General features: G+C 35.1%; 1 protein-coding gene across 1 annotated transcript in view; it reads left to right on the top strand.

Annotated features, from left to right (window-relative positions):
- Positions 1-22,525, top strand: part of LOC103181072 (catenin alpha-3) — a 245,557-nt gene that overhangs the window by 160,624 nt on the left and 62,408 nt on the right. Inside the window, exon 11 of the mRNA XM_007897286.2 lies at positions 9,653-9,809. Within this exon, the coding sequence (XP_007895477.2) occupies positions 9,653-9,809 (157 nt within the window). The remainder of the gene's footprint in view (positions 1-9,652; positions 9,810-22,525) is intronic.

The raw sequence follows: 22,525 nt of genomic DNA on the forward strand, positions 1-22,525 counted from the left end.
GTTTTGCATTGCCTTTGTACTGTTCCTGTCAGATCAATGGATATTGATTGTTCACAATTACTGGCAGTAGGTCTGGTTTGTGGTGGATAAAAGTGATAATACCATTTGAAGTGAATGACCTTGTGCCTATGTCACTGCCCAAGGGTTGTCTAATTATTTCAGAATCATAATGGCACAGTGAAAAGTTTTTTCCCTCTTCTCCTAAATGTTTTGACTGTTCTTGAAGTAGTGCTCCACAATCCCTTGAAAGCTCACCCACATGCCCTTGTCTTTAGTATAAGGAAATGAATGTCACTTGTTAATTGTGGAGGGTATTGCAGTCAAGCCCTATCATGTTTTTATCTGACTTTACATTGGAGAGGCACTGGGTAGCAATTGGGAATGAGTATTCTGACTGATTTTCCATCTTTAACACAGTAAGGTTAATTCCAGTATTCCAACTGCTCCCCAAGCCTTGATCAGCTCTTTCAGCACAGACCTGTGATCTTCTGGTGATGCAGGTTTTTATTTTATATATTAGAGTAATTCCTGGACACATGAAACTAATTTGGATCTTGTGAGTCACTTGAAGTACTGGAAATGAATTACAAGTCAATGGTAATGTGAAGTGACCCTAGGTATTTAAATGAGAACCATATACTAGAATTTCCAGTACAACCAACAAGCAGTCTTTCTTTGAATAATTCCAATCCAACAATCCATCTTTATAATTAAATGAAAATGAAAATTGCTGCGCTTCCAAAACGTCCTCATCTTATTTGTGGGAAGTTTACACTTCTGCTTTGGGTTTTGGCACAATGAAACCAGTCTTATAAAACTGATTATTTAAACATAAATAAATATTTCTATATATTTATATTCACGTATGCATACTTGCAGTCATGTTAAATACCACCCTCCTTATTGGAATAGAATTATATGAAGAAGAATGAATCATGAAATATGACAATTCAAATGTCTGTTATAGGATACACTCTGTTGCTCTACAAGATAAATACTTGTTAGATAATCCCTTATTTGGTTTAAAATCTCATTTAATACATCTAAAGCCTCACACCTGCCTCCGTTATACGTTATATTTTGCTTTTAGAAAAAGAGTGGAAAACAAGAACAATTCCAATATAGTTGGACCTAGAACAGAAGGAAAATGCAGAATGATTTTCGATCCCCATTAAAAGTATGTGAATCAGAAGTATTGATTTATTCTTGAATCATTCCCAAGTCCTAAAGAAATGCCAGATTTTTTTGATCTATATTTCTAGCAGCAGGTTTTTTTTGGAACAATGGAGAACAACACTTTGCAGACTGCTTTTTTCCTCTTGAGACATTTTGGAAAAATGACTGATGATTATGTGTACCCCTGCAAATTCAGAATGCGGGTATTGAGTACTTCAAAGTCAAATATGCCATTAAAGTTTTAAATTTGAGGATCCACATCGTTATCACTGAAGTAGGAAATTAATAAAAGTGCTTTTTTTTGTCACCATGATATTCAGTTTTTTTAAGTCTTTCAAGAAGAGATTGTAAATAACTAACCTGTTAAGACTGACATAGCTAGAAACACTTTGCAATCTGTGCAGTAATCTTGTTCATATTTACAATCAATAAATGCATTTAGTTTTCATTGTGTGTGTGCTATAAAGGGAATGTGCGATGAGCTTCCATGGGCTATGGATTATATACCACTAATGGTGCTGGATATAACCCATTCATGATTTTGTCTTCTGAAGTACCAAGTGAGCTCACTCACACAATGAAAATTCCTATCACAATGCACCTTTTCATCTATTCCTATTTCATCTATTCATTCGCAGACTCAAACCCACCACCTGCTCCATCGATCCCATCCCCACCTCTGTCCTCATCTCCCAGCTCCACCTTCTGGCCCCTCTCCTGTCCGACATCATCAACCTCTCCTTATCCATTGGTTCAGTTCGCACCCCCCTAAAAACAGCCGTCATCACCCCCATCCTGAAAAAACCTTCCCTGGACCCATCCCTCCTCTCCAGCTACCGCCCCATCTCTAACCTCCCATTCCTCTCCAAGATCCTGGAATGAGTCATCGATAATCCAGCAGCCCGTGTCCTCTCCCACACCAAACTCCATGACCCCATCTCCCCCCTCCTCTTCGACCATGCCATCGATCACCCTCCTTCCCCTCCCCTCCCTGACCCCAGCTCAGGTCTGAAGTGCCTTACACTGTTCAGCACCTTGGGACATTCTCCTGACATGAAGGCGTTATACAAATGTAATGTTATTGTATTCCTAATATCTTTCCATTTCAGCTTTTGTGCAGGAGCTCAAGGTTGTTACACTGGAAATGATCAACTGGTTGATCAGCAATTACATTTGTTTATTCAGCTATTTGTAATGGGTATAGTGTAGGGATAGAGCATTTCACCAACAAAATATATATTCAATTCATTTTACAATATATTCTGTGAAGCACTTTGAGACGTCTCGAAGACATGATAAGGTTCTATATCAAATGCAAATATCTTCCCATACCAAATCTCATCAACCTTCATTATGAAGTTAGTTTTCAAACCAAACAGTTAATTTGTCTTCAATGCCAAGAGTTTTAGCCTTTAATAATTCTTGCATAACAATGTAATATTTGCTGTCTTCCAGTCTTTGAGTTCTTAAAACTGTTCTTTTGTTCTTAAAACTATTAACCAGAGAATTATCTATTTCCTCTTGCATTTTGTTGAAGATCAGCAAGTGCATTCCATTTAATACCAGGAATTCCTAGTTTTGCTCTTTTTAAGTCATTATTTAAACATTGTGGATGAACTGGGAATTGCTGTACTTAAATCATCATTTAAATTTGGAAATTGCACGTCTACATCTAATATAGTACACTATGTGCAAATGCCAGACAGAATGCACATTTGATTATTTCAATAGATTGCTGGGGAATTTTTTAACAATTAGGGTAGAAGGAACTTCAAGGGGATTTTCAGATAATGCACTTTTCAAAGAGATTTACTGCAGATGTACAAATATTGATTTTATATATAAATGCCCATCTATACACAAGGCAATAGCAATTTCTCAAATCCTTCTAGTTTTGCTGATGTAGAATATCTCAAGGCTGCTTGTTAAAGAGAGATACATATAAAACAGTATAAATTTATATTTCTCGGTTTTGTGCAAGATGTTATGCTAAAGTGGAATTCTCTGAAGTTTTTTTTATTTGACAGATTCTTTTTAATTTGAGCCTAAATTTAATCAAAGAGATCCCTTCTTCGGTTTGAATTCAGAAGAAAAATGATTGTGGTAAATCTTTTATTTTTTGCCACAAGGTGGCTCTAGTCAATATAATATATATGCATATATCTTACTGTAAAGTCATTTGCAAGAATGCTGAAGACGTCTCGTATCAATGCACTGTTCCATACAAATTATTTCAGCATAGCATTCTGTGGTTACATTTCAGGTCGAAACAAATCAATCAACATAAAGAACATTACTTGTGGCATAACCATCATGTTTCATTTGTGTAAACTCATAATTTTGAAATTTTAAAACAAAAAGACACGTAGGTACAAAATTACTTCATTTTTTTAAAAAAAAGACACAAAACCATGGTGTTCGAGGAGCTTAAATATACATAAAACAACAAAGATTTGATTTCAATTTTATTAGCCTTAACGTTTAATCTTTCATAACCGTTTCTATTTGTGGAGCATTGTTTAGCACTCTTTGGGGGTTCAGGGAGTGTGCACTGTAACGTGCTTGGACTGTGCAACTGGGAGGGAGGGAAGTCCCCCAGTCACAAAGCCCCTCAAGGTCACAAGCAGCTGGTGGGGTGGGGTGGGTGGGAGGCATTTGTGGGATGGGTATGAGGGGCTCTTTCTGGTTTGGATATTAAACATGATGATGGGTTTCCATGTGTGTCAAACAACTAGCTGACAAAAACAAAAATTAGGCCTCCAGCACATTACCTTGTTGGAGCAACATTCTCTCAATAGAATAATCTGAGAATCTCCTACAGAAAGCAAGCATGCAGTTTCCCTTGGGGACAGTTTAGATGGGTTTAAGAGCTGTTCTATGCTAGGCAACGGGGAGGGGAGTCTGGAGAGGAGTAGGTAAGGGAGCTGATGTCCCATGCTGGGTTGTCCTCAATACCTGTTTTATCTGACCTGTTGGTATTGGGCCTTAAAAAAGTATTTTGTTCACCAACTGTTTCTGGCGTTAACTCTTTCACGACACCCCGTACCCCCATACTCACCACAACGCAATATGAAAATAACTCCTCATTGTGTAGTGCTCCAATATGCGTACCAGAATGAAGAGCACTATAAAATGCAAGGTGGTGTAATAGATTGAGTGGCAGTGGAAGGAGTGGGTGTCGTAGATTGAATGACCTTTTCTCAGCCCATGTTTTCTTTTTGTTATACTGTATATCAATTAATGTTAAACAGTGCAGTTCATAAAAAGCCATATTTTGCAGCTGTTTATTTTCACAAGGTACAATAAATGTGTGATTTCCGTCACGTAAGTGGGCTTCTCGTTGCTTTGTACAATCTAATATTATTGATCAGCAATACATTTATCAGTTTCTAAACAAAATAGTTGTAAATGATTTAATGTGGCATCTTGTTCAACATTAATATAAAATCGCAGGAATTTAAAATACGAGTTTTGCTGCTATGATGAGTAACATCTTTTATAGCTACACACAATGTTTAAATTCTGGGTTCATGTCTGCTCTCTTTGGCCATACAGACTAAATGTACTCATTATAGATGAAGTTTGATGTCACTGATATTTCATGTGAAACATTTATTTTGCCTACAAAATATACAGTCAATCCATTTTACACAAAATTCTGTGAAGCGCTTTGAGACATCTTGATGACGTGCTAAGGCGCTATGTCAAATGCAAGGATTATTATTATTCTTTATACTTCTGTAACAATGTTAATAATCCTCCTAAAGTGCTGGTTTTGCTTTACTTGTTAGAATTTTCAAATCTGAAAATAATGATACATCCAAAGACATATTATCCTTGAGCCCCTCATATGGCAAATTACAAGATGAACTGTGTGCCCAGTTCAGAGGCTTTTATTTTATGAAGATAGTAAACCGACTGGAAAAAACAGTGATGATGAGATATGTGGTACATTTTTGGACTACAGTGATCAACGGAACTGTCATTTCAAGGTTATAGAATGAACTATGGTGTTATATGTTCATTCATCACAACAGAAATTTCTGTTGCTTCAGGGGAAACTAACTTTTTAATGAATACCATTTAATCTATATATCAGTCATTCAACCCTACTGTTTCAGCCAGAAGGCTACCAATATTGTTTTCTTTTTACCTATCTGTTTTAAAGATGACCATTTTGCATCATTACTTTGCAAAAAAAAATACTAAAATAAATGTTTTTTTTACTTCGGATACAAGCAATTATCTTTGTAGTTCAAGTAGTGTTTTTTTAAAGAACAGTGCAAAAAAAAGCTCTCATTCCTTTCTCTCCATCACTGATAGTTTCCATTCAAATTATTTGCATTTTTAAAAATTAACTCTTCTAAATATTAGGTACAAGTATATATGCTGGGTTTACTTTTATTAAAATGGCCCTTGTTAGCTCTTGTTTGGTTAAACAATGGCAACCTTCATTTCACTTTACCATGCCCACCCCCCCACCCCAACCCACTACAATATTTTGGTGAGTGCCATGTATCTCTCTTTTACTGGGAAATGAGGCTTCCATTTTATTGTAAGAATACTTGTTTGCTAGAACATGGATGGAAAATAATATATCTATACATACATACATCAGTACTTACAGATCTGTACTTAAAATGTATCAACCTCGCTCAGATGGTGTGTCAGCATGTTTCAGCTCTTGCCTCTGAATCAGAAGGTTGTTAGATCAAGGCTCACATATACTTTAGGCTGATATTCCAATGTAGTGGTTGGTGGGAGTGTACTGGATTGTCAGAGGTGATATCCTTCAAGTGGGACATTAAACCGAGGTCCCGATGCCTATTCAGATAAACGTTAACGATCCCATTGGCAATATTTGAAAAGAGAAAGGATTTTCTCCTGGTGTCCTGGCCAACAATTCCCCAAATAAAATTGATCATTGAATTCATGGCTGTTTGTGGGTCATTGATGTACACAGATTGGCTGCCATTTTCCAAAACATTCCTGTGAGGTGCTTTGAGACTACCAATATGAAAGGTGCTGTGTCAAATGCAAGGATCTATTTTACAATAAATTCACATTCTTGAAAATTGAAAGAAATCACTCAATAAACTATATGTTTTGCATTGGACAAGATCAGACAAGTTACAAACTTCAACTGCAAACTGAAGAAACTGAATCATGGTTAAAGGATATTTTAGGGTCGAAATTCCACTGGTCCGATTTGATATACAAAGTGGCAGGAACAAAAGTCATGCTGAAATTAATGGTATTTTTGAAGCTTTAAATGTGCAGTAGGGTTTGTATATTAGAAAATGTTCTGGAACATAATTATGAATATTGGAACAAATTGTATGACCTGCGTGGTTGGTAGCAATTGACTGTCCTTCACAAGATAAAATAGCTCTTTTAATGCTCTTCAGTAGGAATAGTTAAACACATGTCACAGTAATTGTAATACGAAATTCACAACTACCCATTAAATTATTTTAAATATTGCAGAGAGATCAATCTTTTATGCATTTGATTTAGGATATCAGATTTTATGAATGTGATTGTTTCTGAAATAACTTTAAAGGAATGATCTTTAAGGAAATATGTCCTTTTAGTTTCATTGCTTCAATCACTGTTTGTGTTCATTTGTATATATATATAAATTATATAAAACTACAAAAGTTTAAGGCCGCCAAATTTGATATAGCATCTTTCGTCTCAATAGAAAATAAGCCTCATACTAAAAATGCAAAGTGCATCTCCTCCAAAAAATTCCTTGTAAATAACTCTAACCTATGAGAACTTACATAACCTGAGATCACCAGAGAGCAGACTTTTGAATAAGCTTACTTTTGTCCAGTCTGGTTGATGTAATCTTGATGAAAGAGTATTAAAACTGAGAATGCTACAGGACCTGGAGGTATATTTTAGCATGTCTGGAATAATACTATTTTTCAGCTGTGAGATTTTTCATTGCTTCCGATAAATTATTATTCAGCTGTGGGAATTACCTGTAAACAAATTCCATACGGCACAGTACAAAAAGAATAAGTGGCATCTCAGAGTGGTTCAGAAGCCATCATAAATATTCAATGGATGCTCATCTAATTTTTTAAAATAGTTTTTTGAGTCCTGCAACTTTGAATAAACTCCCAGCCATTTTGTATTCTTTCTAATATGTACTGTGTTAGTTCTTTTTATTTTCTGTTAGTGAGCTTTCCATTTCTACTGATGTTTACAATTTTTGATAACTGCTGTTTCTTTCTACCTGCCAGCATGGTATGGACAAAGTTGTCATTCTTTTTCTTATCACATGCTTGGCTTTTGATCAAATCATTTACTGGATAATATTAGCCTTTTCAATCATACATGAGTACTGTTACTAATAACCAACTGTAATAAATAATTGTAATAAATCTTTTTGTTTATTGTATAATAAAATGTGCTGGGCATATTACAATAAACCTATTTTAATTAATATACAGATTTTTTAAATGGGAGACCTCATTTAGCAACAATCCTCTCTTTATCCAGTCAATTTTATTGAACAAATAGTATCAAATCTATGTAATAGTAGTTATGTAGATAAAGTATTCTAACACCAGATGCAGCAAAAGAATGAGACTGAGCGATAAAAGTATTAGACTGACCTTTGGACAAAGTACACACTGAGCTTATTGGGACTGAAATTACCATAACTGCAAAAATGTACACAAAAATCTACTGCATGCCAGAAACTAGTTCTAAACAATTTATAGGAAAAAGGAATTAGCAGTTATCACAGAACATTTACAAGTCCAATAAGAAATCATGTGTGGTTATATAAATACGGTGGGTGCAAACTGAGAGCGACAATCAAAGAGTCCTAAGGGAACACTGCTTTATGCTGCTGAGGATGTAGGAAAATAAATGTTGTTTTGCAGAAAAAAAAGTGGTTGAATGGTAGAAATGTGAGATGGATGAATCATCTAGATCTTTTGATTGATGATCTTTGGGGTTCTTGGAGAATTTGTACAGAACTTTCTTCTGGAGACAGAGAGCAGTGTGGAGTAAAAAAACAGTTTAGGCTTTATTCTGCGAAAGGATTAGTATTAATGGATGAAATAATCTTTTCTGTTCCATGCTTCATATTCTTAAATCATATTAATTAGGATGGTCTTCAACCACTCTGTTACTTAAAGAATGTAGAGTCCAACAACAAAAACAACAACAACAATAAAATTACATTTGGTCAAGCAGCATCTATGGAGAAGGGAAAGTGAGTCAAAGTTTTGGGTCCACAACCCTTCGTTAGAACTGGGGCATGTTGGGAGGGAGAGGTTTTTAAGGACAAGTTGAGAGGGGGATGCAGGACAAGGAAGACAAAGAAGACAATAAAGAAGACAAAGGAGAGAATGTGTTAGTTGATGGGTTAAAGAGGTGTTAGTGGTGTAAAACAAAAGGGGGGTGTAAAACAAAAAGGGGGATGGGTTGAAACAAAACTGGGGAGAAGAGCTGTTAACAGGTTTCAGAACCTATAAAGAGGTGTTTCAGATTTCCAGCATCTGCAGTATTTTGTGTTCTGTACTATAAAGTAAATAGACTATATTTTGTGGGCAATTTCCTGAAGTATGATAAAATCCAGTCGGATATCCCACAAATTAACATCTAAGTGCATCCTTCCCGTAAATTTTGAGACCGCTTTGGGAGTAACTGGTTGGTAAATCAGTATTGAACAGTTTGCTGTATTTAGTGATTGATTAATGATTGATCCTATTTTTAGGATTGATTTTGAAAAATAACCTGGTGTACCTTTGCAATCCCATTGAGAGAAAGAATTGTGCCTATGGTATCTCTGTGTAAGATTTTGGATGCCTTCTTAGCGTAATCCAACACTCCCAAGACATTGTGCTGAGCTCTACATAAATACAAGTTATTGTTTTGTTGTATAATGTGCTGGGGCGAAGTTTCTCTTTATTTACTTGCAATGTTATTGCCTGATTAAGTAGGTGTTGTTCGGCATCCTTCACTGTTCAGGTTTGTACTGTTTTAAACAGATCCTGATTGTTGCAATGCTGTAGGGTGAAATTATGCTTGTGACTGTTTGCCCTTGCCAACCACCCAGTGAAAACCTAAGCCATATTTTTTATATGTTTAATATTCAATTTATGTCACATACAATGCCTCAAGGTGTTAATTGTGATGCCAAGAAACTTTGCGTCTAAGTGTGGAAACAAATTGGAGGATAAGTAACCTTTTATGTTTATCCGCAATGATAATTAAAATTAAGCTGTCTTTTAAACAAATAGAAGCTATTTGTAATTGCTATGTGTTTTTCAGGTTGCAATGCAGCATTTCACATTTGCAAAGATATTATTTTATTAAACTTATTCCTTGTACCACTTTTATGAAGTTCAAATACATTCATCAGAAAATTAACACCTTTATCTATTATGCATAACACAGAGAATGTATTAAGTGTGGACTTTTAAAGACTTTTTTGTTGTGATTTACGTAGGTTATAAATGCTGCATTAGCCCTTGCTGCCATGCCAAAAAGTCAAACCATCAAAAACAATATGGAGATTTATAAAAAAGCCTGGGAGACTCATGTTCAACTTCTTATTGAAGCAGTGGATGACATCACTTGCATTGATGACTTTCTTGCTATATCTGGTAAGATATCTTATCCTTTTACTTGACTGGCATGGACCAAAATTTGAAACTGTCCAGGAAGCTTTGTTATGCTGGTATGGATACCAACAAAATTACGCAGGAAAATATAGCATAAGAATTTAAGCACATTATCATATTAGACCTGAAGTTTGTGAGGTTATTATACTGTTTAATAAGTCATCTATATGTGGATCCTTATATTTAATTGGTGATTTTTTCAGGAGACAGATAGTAAAGGTTAATACCAGTAGAAAATCACTTTGTTCACGAGAGTAGCTCTTTTTCTGTACCGGCAGTAATAGTATAATTACAAATCTGAAATTGAATCTCACAGTAATGTTTTAATCTGTGGAATGTGGAATATCATTGATGATTGAAATATTAAATCAATAAATAATAATTCTAACCCTATTGTCTTCCAAGAAAATGCCCATTTATGCTTGGGCAACGATACTAGGTGATTTTATTCCCCCTAAATTTGAACCTTAGATCCAACTGTTTTAATAATAATAATAATAATAATGCTTGCATTTAATATAGCACTTTTCACATCTTCTAAGCATCTCAAAGCACTTCACAGAATATACTGTAAAGTGAATTGACTGTATATTTGTGGGCGAAACATGGCAGCCAATTGCGCACAGCAGTGTCGCACAAACAGTCGTGAATTGAAGTGACCAATTTTTATTGTTTTTTTTCTTGAGGGATTATTATTAGGTGTGTGGAGTAGGGAAACTTGCCCAAGGTTTCTCCCTGCTGCGAATTGAACCCAGGTGTCTCGCTTGCGAGGCGAGTCTCTAACCAGTGAGTTACAGGACTTCTTTATTATCCTATACCATCACCTTACCCTATAAAACTACCTCTCTTGCTGATCAAAGCGTGATGTGGTCACCATGGTCACCGTGCCCTTCTCCCTTGCTTCTCCCATCCAACCTGCTGTTGTGCAGCTCTCTGAGATGCTATACTGCATGAAGGGAGCTATATAAATGCAAGTTGTTGTTTATGTTGTTGTTGATGTTGTCCTTCTAGAACGGTCTGCAAATTGAAAAGCCACTCTCCCAGTTATGGTAACAGCGTGGTGAAAGAATTGGGTGATGAGGTTAAAGGGGAAACAAATAAAACTGGCAAACAAATATAAATAAGGTAAACAAACCACCTGTGTCAAACTAATACAATTAATAATATCAATAAGTATAATAATTATTATAAAAAGTAATATTATTGTTTATAATTATAATACTTATAATTATTTTATGTTTCATTTCAAACCGCCTACAATAGCACAGTATTATAATTAAAGAAACATAGACTTGAAGATGCATAATTTTGAAAAATCTCCAGGCAAAAACTCCAATATATTATATTCAGTGTGAGGTTCCATTTATACCCTTTCATAGCCCAGGGCACTGATGAATTTTCATGCTGTCACTGCTAGTTTATTGTAATGTGTTTGTGGTGCTGAAGGGCAATCAATATGATTTATAAAGTGATAGCTGCAATAACTCGAGGCATTTTTTTGTCAGTTGCTACTTAATGTTTCCTTGGCACTTAAAAATGTATCATTCCATGAATTGATAGTCACATTTCATTTTAATAAGTGACAAACATGAATTGTACAATGTTCGTTAGCATGATAAAGCTTGTGTTGGACAACCCTTTAATACAGTATTGTCCTATTCAATTTGTTTTACTATTCTCATCTTTGGCCTTAAAAGTTTTCGTCTTTCCGTTTATACATGATAGTGGATATTGTACCTCATGATCAGTTATAACTTACTATCAAACTATCAATTTTACGTGGTTCGAGAGTATTAATGTTCATGTTTTAAAAGTATTATTATTCCTAGATTTGTTAGTCGCTAACATAAGTTGTCATATTACTTGATGTGGAATATTTGCAATTTTAAGATTTATTTTTTAAACAGTGAGAAATGCCGATGGCAGAGGGGTAACTCACTTGGAGGAGCTAGAAACCCTAATGATATGAAAGAGCTGACTTAAAATGCATGGTTGAAATACCCACTTGGCTCAGTATTCCCTCGTCAATTCTGCTGATGTGTTCACTTTACAAACATTTAAACAAAATGACAATAACTTTTTCTTCTAATAATAATTGTTTTTAAGTATTGTGTCATTTCATTTCCTGATTAAATGACAGCTCTCAATACGAGCCACAAGTATTTCTAGATATTGTAACCAGACCAAGGTGATTCCTAAGTGAGATCACCCAAACTGAGTTTGCTACCCTAAAATGAGTAAAGATATGTTAACCATAATAGACTAGGTTTAAGTAAACTTGGCATCAAAATGTATCAATAGTATTGCCTCTTTCAAGTTAGGTCAGTTAAGACCTTCACAGGAACTTACAAGTTTTGAATTATAAGGGACGTTTTCTGAATATCAATTTACATACAAAATTTAAGTCTATTTAGCTTTATCCTCCAAAGGATTACTGTCAACAGCATGATAGTTAAACTTCATGATCATTTATAATTGCTTTGTGTTTCTTGAGTTATGGAGAAGAATTTCTAATTAGAATCTTTAATTAATGAAACTTGTATTTAACAATTGGATCTTGTGAGTCATTTATTGATTTATTTTCTCCAGTGCCAAAGTTGGGTGCATAAAGGCTAGCAGGAATGAGACCACTCTGCTGGCTTGAATGAAACAGCTATGAATGTTTCAGCGTACTACAGCAATACTTCATTTTAGTATAAATGGTTATGTTGGCATCAGAAGTGGCATTTTGATCAGAGGTATGGATGTCTTACACCGTCAATGGCATTATTGCTGTTTCGTTTATTTTACTTCTTATCTGTCAACTTTGGAGCTCCCATCAGTGGCCTATTCAATTGGGCATTGGATAATGCACAAGGCCTATGGGTCCTGCAGTTAGCAGATGTGCTTGGGACACCATAATAAATGCATAAATGCATGTTAAGTAAGACAATAACCCTTTGAGCTACTGCATAAGACCTTGTATTTCTCCATTTGACTTGTCCTTTAATATGCCTTTCATGGACTTTTCAATTATCTATCTAGTATTGAAAAGGGAAAGCTATGGCATTTCGTCATTGCCCCATCATACTTATTAATCTGCTTTAGGCCCATCCATAGTTCTTTCAAAGTGAAATCCTGTAGCTCAGTGGCTGGAGCACTCGCCTCACAAATGAGAGAAATGGGTTTGTTTCCCGGGAGGGAAAAATGTTGGACAAGTTTCCTTACTCCACATATCTCTGTTTACCTAGCAGTAACTAAGAATCCGGATGTTACTCGATTGGTGGATCTCTTTTCCGGAGGTAATAATTCCTTCAAAAAATAATAATAATTAATTGGTCACTCAATCTACAACTATTTGTGGGACACTGCTATACGCAATTGGCTGCCACGTTCAATACAAATTCCAAATGGTACTGGTTAAGTAAAGTTTTACATTAGTAAATAGTTATTATGATTCTGGAATATTTATAATGTTATTGTTAGTTTTAATAGTATTATTATGCTTCTGGAATATTTGTAAAGAATGCTTGTACATTGAGATATGTTTCATCTAAGTTTGTGTTGCTAATAATTCTTTTGATACATTAATATAAATAATATTTATATGAGTTATGAAATCAATGTGCATGTTTTTATTCAATTTTAAATGCTGCTACGAACATTCAAAAGGTAAATTGAGCAACAGGGATGGGTTACGAGGAATGACTAGATATACTTGTGTTCTCTAGGGTTCAAAATAGGTCTCAGAGAGAACCTTGCAGAGATATAAGAGGATGCTAAAAAGATTAAAGAAAGTATACCAGAAAAATACTTTCAATTATTCTAAGGTAGCACAAGAGGTCACAGGTTCAGGGTGGTGAGAGCAAGTTTAGAAAAGGTTAATCAGCCACTGGAATGGATTACCAGGAAGAGAGACTAAAGCCAGAAAACTAGACCTATTTAAGGAATTGTTTTATATCGAAGAAAGAATGCAAATAAATCCAATCTTCTCTGATCCTATGAGTGCTACTTTATCCCAAGGCACATCTATCCTCTTCATTCTGCATCAATATCCTTTTGCATGTTTTGTTTGAAATCATTTTAGAGAGAAGTTATTGAAATTAGTAGGGCCATTAACATTTTATAATTCAGGTAATAATGCTGACGAGCTTCTACCAAAGGGAGTTTGACATGAATTCTGTATTTCTATAGATTTTACCCAAATATGTCTTAATGGATTCTTGGAGTGAAGTTAATAGCCAACTCTTGCAAATTTAAACATTACATTACCTTTTAGATTCATGCTAGTCTCTATTGCACAGGACTAAACAGTCCTCAGGCAGACTTTAACTTCACTTTAATGGTTTTGTACCTTAATTAAATGGTTCAACTTAAATTGATTAGTGACCAATCGATGGGTTTCAGTGCACCAATTAAGATTCCAGTCACACTGCCATTACATTTTTGTACCATTGTTTTCAATTGGTGGAAATATTGTCGCAAATGTCGTTAGACTAGAATTTCTCACCTACTTCAAAATGATAAATCCTCCAAAGGAATTTTCAGGCCACATTATTAAAACAAATCCCCAAAACAGTATCTCGATAGGAAACTTCAACATTGTAGAAATGCAACTGACAGGTCCATGTGTAAATATTGAAGGACCAGCAGGATAGTGTTTAACTATCCTGATGTAGAAGCAGCTTTTCTATCCTGTGTTCCAGGATTAATGTAAGATTTTCCCAAACAGTACCCAAGAATAATGATTTCAGTCTTCTGTTACTGGCAAAAGTGAGCCTTCATTGGCATTCCAATTTCATCTCCTTACAGTATTGTTTCAGCATTGACCATTAAAGATAACCAACATTTCATTTTAATTATACTTAATTAGGATGTTCTAAAGTTGCTGGAAACAAAAACAGAAATTAAGCAATCACAGTTGGATTGCATATCTTAACTCCATCTAGAAATAGGAATGGAGTTAATAAAACTGCAGTCTCACACTCATTTGCAATTTTTTTATTTTTTTAAATAAATATTTCTAAGCAATCCAGAACAACCTCTGGTAGCAGATGTCAAACATGGTTGACTGCTCCAGTAAGTACAATCCACTGCTTGAGTGGTTTGTTCTCTGAAAGCTGTCTTTTTACAATCTGATCTATTTCTGTTATGCAGATAACATGCAGTTATGAATATTTGAAGTGCCTTTTCTGTCAGGTTGCATTCCACTTCATTTGCAGATTCGGGGTGGAATATTGCTTGCTTATGGTTGGGCAGTGTAGTTCCTTCTGTTATTGCAATGACAAATCATCAGTTTATTCATGAATGAAGAAAGAATATCTAAAAAGCAAATACTGGTTCTTTTTATGTAACATACCCTATTTGCATGAAATTTATAATGTCAAATTATCCAACGCTATGGGAGACATATGTTGCAGAAACATTTTGGAGCATTTCCATTTATTGATTTGATTTTCTGTGACTAATAGCATAGTTTGTTTATTATTTTGTCAATAAATATTTATTTGGTTGATGGATTACAGTTGTTAACTTATGTTCAATGTACACAACAATTCATAATTAACTGAAGTTTGATTATTTTTGGTAACCAGGTTATCATTATAGGAATAGAAAACACACAGAGATTAAATAGTGCTTAAATAGTAGTGGCAAGATATGATTCAAATTTAAGTTGGCTTCATGGTATAATGCTATGTCTGTATATTTGTAACGTGGACTCTAGGCAGTAGAATTTTGAGAACAAGCCTCCTTCACTTTGATAATTAACTCTTAGGCTATCCATTCCAGTGACTGATCTGACTCTCATTTTTATATTTTTCATCCTGAAACTGAAACAAAATCTAATGTTGAAATAATATAGCTCCGAAAGTGCAAGCATTCTCTTTATAATTTCATTGTAAACCCAATACACTTAACAAACACCAAGGAAACTAATTTTAAGTAAGATGAACTCTTCTGGTGTTCTTTCCTATTTCCTTATTTTTTATGCTGTATTTTAATGTGTGTTTTATTTTTCCAAAACAACAAATTACAATTATCTAAAACCTTTCATGTTGGGAGAATAATTATTCTATAATTGTTTTTTTAACAGAAGTTTTGAAGTACACTAACTAAAACATCTTGATGTGATTAAATACAACAACAACTTGCATTTATATAGCGTCCTTCACATAGTGTAGTGTCCCAGAGTGCATGACATGACAGTGATGGACAGTGACAAACACTCCGAACAGTCAACCTTAACTTTATTATTTTATTATTAATCCTTTGCACCAAATAAACACCTTTTATATTGAAAAATGATTGCATTTATAAACAGAATTTGCCTGTTGTTCTATAAATAATATGATATCCTGTTAATTCCTTCCATAGTTGATCAGTGCTGGGGTGAATTTCTTTATTTCACGGGTGTGCTGCAGTTATAATGGCTGGATATGTAGATGGTTTCTTGGGGGCAAGATAAACCAGACAAAGATGAAAAATACACAAGAGTAAAATGCATTTAAAGTATTATTTATGAACATTTTACAAAGACATACCTGTGAACTATACAAATATTGATGATTATTCCTTTAATCAGGAATAAATCTTTCACTATAGGAATATAATGACTAGAGCATTATGAATTAGGACATGGTGGTGAATATCCAAGCTAACAACTGTAGTTTTCTGATCAGTGTGGTTTAGTGAGCCCTTTATATTTTTGCTTTTTCAAAATGACAGAAATAAAACTAGTTTGCTTTACTTTGGAAATTATATAGGTGTTTCTATAATAGCCTTCCATATTCATATAACTCTATCTTAGTTAACATGATACTAGGTTTAATAAACACAGGTATTTGCTAATATTTTTCGTTGACTGCTTGATTTTGCTTGGAACATCTGTAGGCTTGTTATAAGGCAGCGGGGAAATGCTGTTATTTTCCTGGCTTTCTTCCAATTCTCAGGAATGTTGCTAGGAAACGAGGCATTAACACTGTGATTTCTTTGCTCGGTACATTTTATATGGTTGTCAGGGACTGCAAGAAGAATCATTTGGTCGAAAAAGGTACACGGTTGGAATTCAGTGGATTGAAGGGTGACACAAAAATGGTTTATTCACTGTCACCATGGAGAAAGCTTGGCCACAGTTCAGTGCTTCCAATATGGAGATGTGCTTGAGTTTGATATTCATTTATGTTAGTTTGTTTCTTTATGCTGATGTATAACAAAAATACATCTCCCTGTGTTGTCCTAGAATTGATGATTACCAGAATTAGCAACACAGGAATAAGGTTTGGATTAGCTTCGGGAATAAATTAAATTTGTAGCTTTGTAAATTATGACAAGTTAAAAGAGTATTATGTTCTTAATTGGCTATTTGATATAACTCAAAACCCACAAGAGCCGTTTCAAATCATTAATTAAGTCGCAAGAGTTTAATGTAACTTGTTGCACATAGGACCACTCCACCCTCCCCCACTCATGCCATCACCTCCAGTTTGGTGTTTGGGTTTGGCACCGTCTCCGTGAAGCACTTCAAGAAGTTTCCCTGCTAGAAAGATCCTATATAAATGCAAGTTTCCAGACAATGCTAATTTTTTTCGCATCAGAGACTTAAAAATCTGATAATGGGACAGAAATAAGCCCCCAAGTGCTCTGTGTCAACTTGGATGCCATTACCAGCTTGTTGCAGTTAAATGAGCATAATTGCAGTATTTCCTGCCAAAGAACATGATTTTTGAACTGAAACTAAACAACTTTATGAAAGCTCTAAATGTAATTTTTGAAGTAAATGCACAATTAAGCCTGATACAGTACTACACTCATCCTCCAGACATGAAATGTGATGTATAAATGTAATTTTTTGTTGTTGCACAAATTTAATTTTAACTCCAGATCCACTTTAGGTATAACTTGTTGTCTGCACTAAGCTAATTCGTTATTATACTTGGAGAATATCTTTCTGACAGCTGAAAAAATTCAGCAATTTTGATAATCCCTGCATTTGATATTGTGCATTTCACCTCGGTAGGATGGCCCAAAGCGTTTCATAGGATATACTGTAAAATACAGTGACTGTGTGTAGAGTGCTTATAATGGGATTTTCCAATTATACGTCTATATCATCAAAGCTGCTACACTTGGCTGCAGGAGAATTTCACCTTCATTGTTCAGTAATTTCAGTAAGATTATAAAGTACATTTCTTCTAACATTTAACTATAATCTCGCCCACATATAATGTTGCTCTTGGGGCTTAAGATTGTTGAAGAATGACTTCAGTGCACAAGCTTTCTCTGAATATTGTCCATTATATATGATGGATAGAATTTTACCTTAGAATTACTTCATGTAATTAATGACTGCTAGATAGGCTCACAAAATGCAATGTTTGGTTCACTTGTGGTTGTTGAACAATGGATGAACTTCTGTAAGGAATGTGCGACGCTGATGAATAGCTGTGGCCAAGTGGCACTCAAAATGCACTTCAGCTCCATTAGCAATAATATCTGAGCCTCTCTCAGAACCATCAGCAGTTTTTATGCCCACTGATCATTGTGCAGCAAATGGCGAGCCTGAAAGTCAGGATACTTTGGGCATTTCTATGTCAGTTCGCAACTTATAATTAAATGTTATCCTTTAGAATGCAGCAGGTCTATAGAGACTCCATTTACCGTACGTAGCCTGACTGGTTTTATATACTGTATTTTTAGTTGACAAATGCAAATGCTACATCATTAAAAGTATCGTTATTTTAAGACTCGATCCACTAAAATAATTAGCAAATGTACAAATTCAAATAAAAGTGAAACAGTTTAAAAATCTTACCTGTAATCAACCAATTATCAAAAGTTCCTTCTTTTCTCTTGCTGCCTTTCTGGATTTTAACTATTTCTATTATTTTCAATTTGTTGTTCTCACCCATAAACGTAAAAGCATTCTCCACTCTCCTGAAGATTATTGATGTTTGCTGAAGTACAACTGCATAGCTCACTAACGTCACTAACTTGCCAGAGTGGTCATTTCTCATTTGTGAGCCCAGGTAATGAGTGTCAACAAGCTATTCAATCACAACCAAGGCTGATATTGTCCTCATCTGACAGTCACACATGTAGTTGTCAATACGAGTCACTGTGGAGCAATCTAGAGCCCAGGAATTGTTGAAACCACTTATTAGACCAGCAGATCAGCTTACCAAATATTTGGATTTACGATCTTGAAGTCTTTAAAAGGTTTGGCACTGCACTGGACCTTTGGAGAAATTATTTTACTTAATTATAACTTTAAAGCCTATCATGTACCTTTGTAAAAGATAGGAGCATCTATTTGGAAGTTTGTCTTTTTGCAGCAAAAGAAAAAGTAAACAATGAAAGATTGAAGGGCCACATCGTAGCTAGGTATCATCTATACTAATAAAGACGAAGTGTATGTCAGTCTGTGTGTCAGTGAATCCGACAATCACGCAATAACCAATTGATGTAGAGGCATGATTTATACCTCATCGGGAAGGTCTTGCATCTGGCAGTGTCATGGGCATATATTTTTTTGGAGGGGATCTCTTATCATTGATGAGCTCTATTAAAAAATGCTTTAATTAAGTCCCCAAAATATGAGGTATGCATCGTATTCTGCAACTATGTAGCGACAGAGGAAAGCACACACCTTTCAGAGAGATACATCTGTATTCTGCAACAAATGTATGACACTTTTCTCTAGTTGTCATGGGAGCCAAAGTCCTCCCATTGGGACTGACAGAGAGAGAGACTGAGAGAGGGAGAGAGAGTGACTGAGATAGTGACATAAGGAAGGCATATGATGATGTTTTACTCATATTTCATGTCATGGCTTTTAATTTTAAATTGGGTGTTTGTTCACCTTGATTGCAGCAGGTTAGGTGGCAATAATTCTATTCCTATTGACTGTCTTCTTCCCTGCTGTTATACCCCAATGCACTCCAATAAAGACCAATATAGACATTTTGCCACTAACTAGCAAGAGCAGTCAAACATAGTTGTCATGCTGTTTCTTCAGGTTCTCTGTATTCTCTCATGGAAAACATTTTCTAAAGGGCGTCTTTTTACATCTAAATTGAACATTTCTCAAATTTAAAAATAAAAATTAGATTCAGGTTTATTCACTCAATAACCAAAACATATATGGGAGGTTATCACATTGCTTTTCATTATAAAATCATAGTTTATACTGGATAAGATAAATGAGAAATTAAAGTGAAACATTTGACTGCAGTGATGGCTTATCAATGAAAAGCATACCATCTTTCCAAACAACTGGTCTCTTTGGAATTTCTTTTGCTGAAAAAAATTCAGAAATGAAATTAGTTTTCATTCCCAATCACTATAACGGAACCAAGTGGAGGGAAGCATGTGTGAATGTTGGTTGAGGATAAAATTGGGCTTGTTGTGATGTGCGCCTCAATCTTGGAGCCTGGCCCTGCAAAGACACACATGTGAATAGCAACCGTTTGAATGAGTACAGGAGGTCAGTTGGTGGTTGTGAATGCCAGTTCAGGAGAAGGGAGGAAGGAAGATGAGGTGAGCGTCAGACAGAAAATAAATTTCATTCTATCCCAAGTTATTACCTGATCCAATCTTTATCACACTTTCTCAGCAATCTCTTTCTCGCTTCCAAGTACCATAATGAATCTATGAGTACTCTAATTGAAGATAATAATATCCTTTTACTTGTATAACCATTTTTTCTCTCCATTTATATTCTGCATCACAAACTGTATTTTTCACCAATAACTAGTACTTGGGAGAATTTGTAAGCAATCTGTACACAGATTTTTCAATCTCTGCTGTGTGATCATGTAGAATCTAATAGAGAATCTGGCTCAAGGAATTGTAATTGGTATCAGCAAAACGTTAAGCCAGATGAAGAATTTCCAGCTTTTTCCACAGAAATATTTTCTAAATCGTTCTCTGTCACTAATGAATCATAGAAACATCACTTTCCTTTCACATTCAATGGTGAAATAGGTTCAAACTGTTCAAATAATGTTGAATGACCTTAATTTGTAGTTTAACCTTAAACCCATATTTTGTTTCCTCATATTGAACTGGACCCATATTAAAACATAAACAAGTCTTATCAATTTTTGGTTGCCTTTCCACGTATCACCATAAATTTTCTCTCACTTTACATGTGAAACCTTCAGGCTGCCTTCTGTGAAAAGAAAATTTTAACAAAGCCATTGGGATTGCATATAAGTGCTTAACTTTCTCACCCACGTTCTCTTTTCTTTTGATGTCATCGATCAGCTCTGGCAAATTTATTATACAGCACTTGTACCGAACATACAACAAAATATCTTTCCTTTAACGTTTAATGTAAAACTTCAAAAGGGAAATATTTAGAAGATTGAAAGGCTGTTCAACACTTGTTAATATTGCTTTGCAGTTTTTCCATGAATCAGGTTCTTTGTTTTTCATAATCAGTTAGAACATAAGAATTTGCGAGGCGAAAGAAGACTAAAGTCCATCTAGTATTCCTTGCACCATCCTGGCAGTTACTTGACATATTGTATCCCAAACTATATACTGTATCCTGAGATTTTGTTTCAGCAGAAATCTATCCAATTTGTTCTTGAAACAAACAACATTTTCCACTGTCTCCCTGCGGAGCCTGTTCCATAAGTTTAAGAACTTACAGTATGACTGTTTACCCAGTACATCAGCATTGCAGATCACTACTTTTTTCAGTTGTTCAAATAATTTTTTCTTTTAACAAAAAGTGCGTCTTAAAATATAAAACCAACAAAGATTAATCTTTAAAAAAAATACACTTTTGGTTTTAACCAGAAGTTACTGCAATAGGTTGCGTAAAGTTTACTTTTTAAAAACAAGGAAAAAAACAATGAAGGACGGGAGTGATGACCATGGTGATATTAAGCTTGGGATTGTGAAGTAGAGAGCAGAACATTGTGAAACCGACCCCTCCAGCTCTGGTGCCAAGTCAGGACTGTCAAGTGCCTTGGGACATCCTCCTGACGTGAAATGTACTATATATACGTAAATTTGTAATAAAATCCTCAAACTCACGAACAAACCGCTTCATACCCTGGCACTTTTCTACCTTTCCGACCTGCTTACACCTCACTCATCTACACGTCCCATTTGCTCAGCTGACTCTGGACAGCATGTCCCTTGCCCATTGGCTCCATCATCAACGCCTGTGCTTTCAGCCACTATGCCCTGAGACTCTGGAACTTCCTGGCTCAATCCCTCTATCATGTTCCTTCTCTGTCAATCTTCAGATCACAACTGAAAACCTTCCTCTTTGACTCGTACAGTCACCAATGCTTTCTTCCTGGCTTGGTATCAAGCTCTGTCACTGTTTAGCGCTTCAAGATGCTACCCTATGTGAAAGGTGCTATAGAAATGCAAGTTGCTGTTGTTTCTTATAAAATGTGAGTAAATGCTAGAAGGTCAAATCTCCTGTGGCTATTTTCTGTTCTTAGTAAAAAAAACTGGCGAGGTGCACTCATTTTTAGCTTGAAAGCATCTTACACCTTAAATGAAAAAGCTAAGGTTGTTTGCAAGCCTCATTTAGATCATTTAAAATATTGCAACCCCAAACTAGTCATTTATATGTATGAGATTTGCCTTTCAAGTTGTTCTAAATAAAAAAAATCTTTTATGGATATCTTCTCCATGATATCCAGGGGTCTTGTAAAAAAAATTCAATCAGTGGAGTGTTTGAAGTAAGAAAAAAT

Source organism: Callorhinchus milii, unplaced genomic scaffold (genome assembly GCF_018977255.1).
Source record: "Callorhinchus milii isolate IMCB2004 unplaced genomic scaffold, IMCB_Cmil_1.0 Scaffold7, whole genome shotgun sequence".
NCBI classification, from domain to species: domain Eukaryota; kingdom Metazoa; phylum Chordata; class Chondrichthyes; order Chimaeriformes; family Callorhinchidae; genus Callorhinchus; species Callorhinchus milii.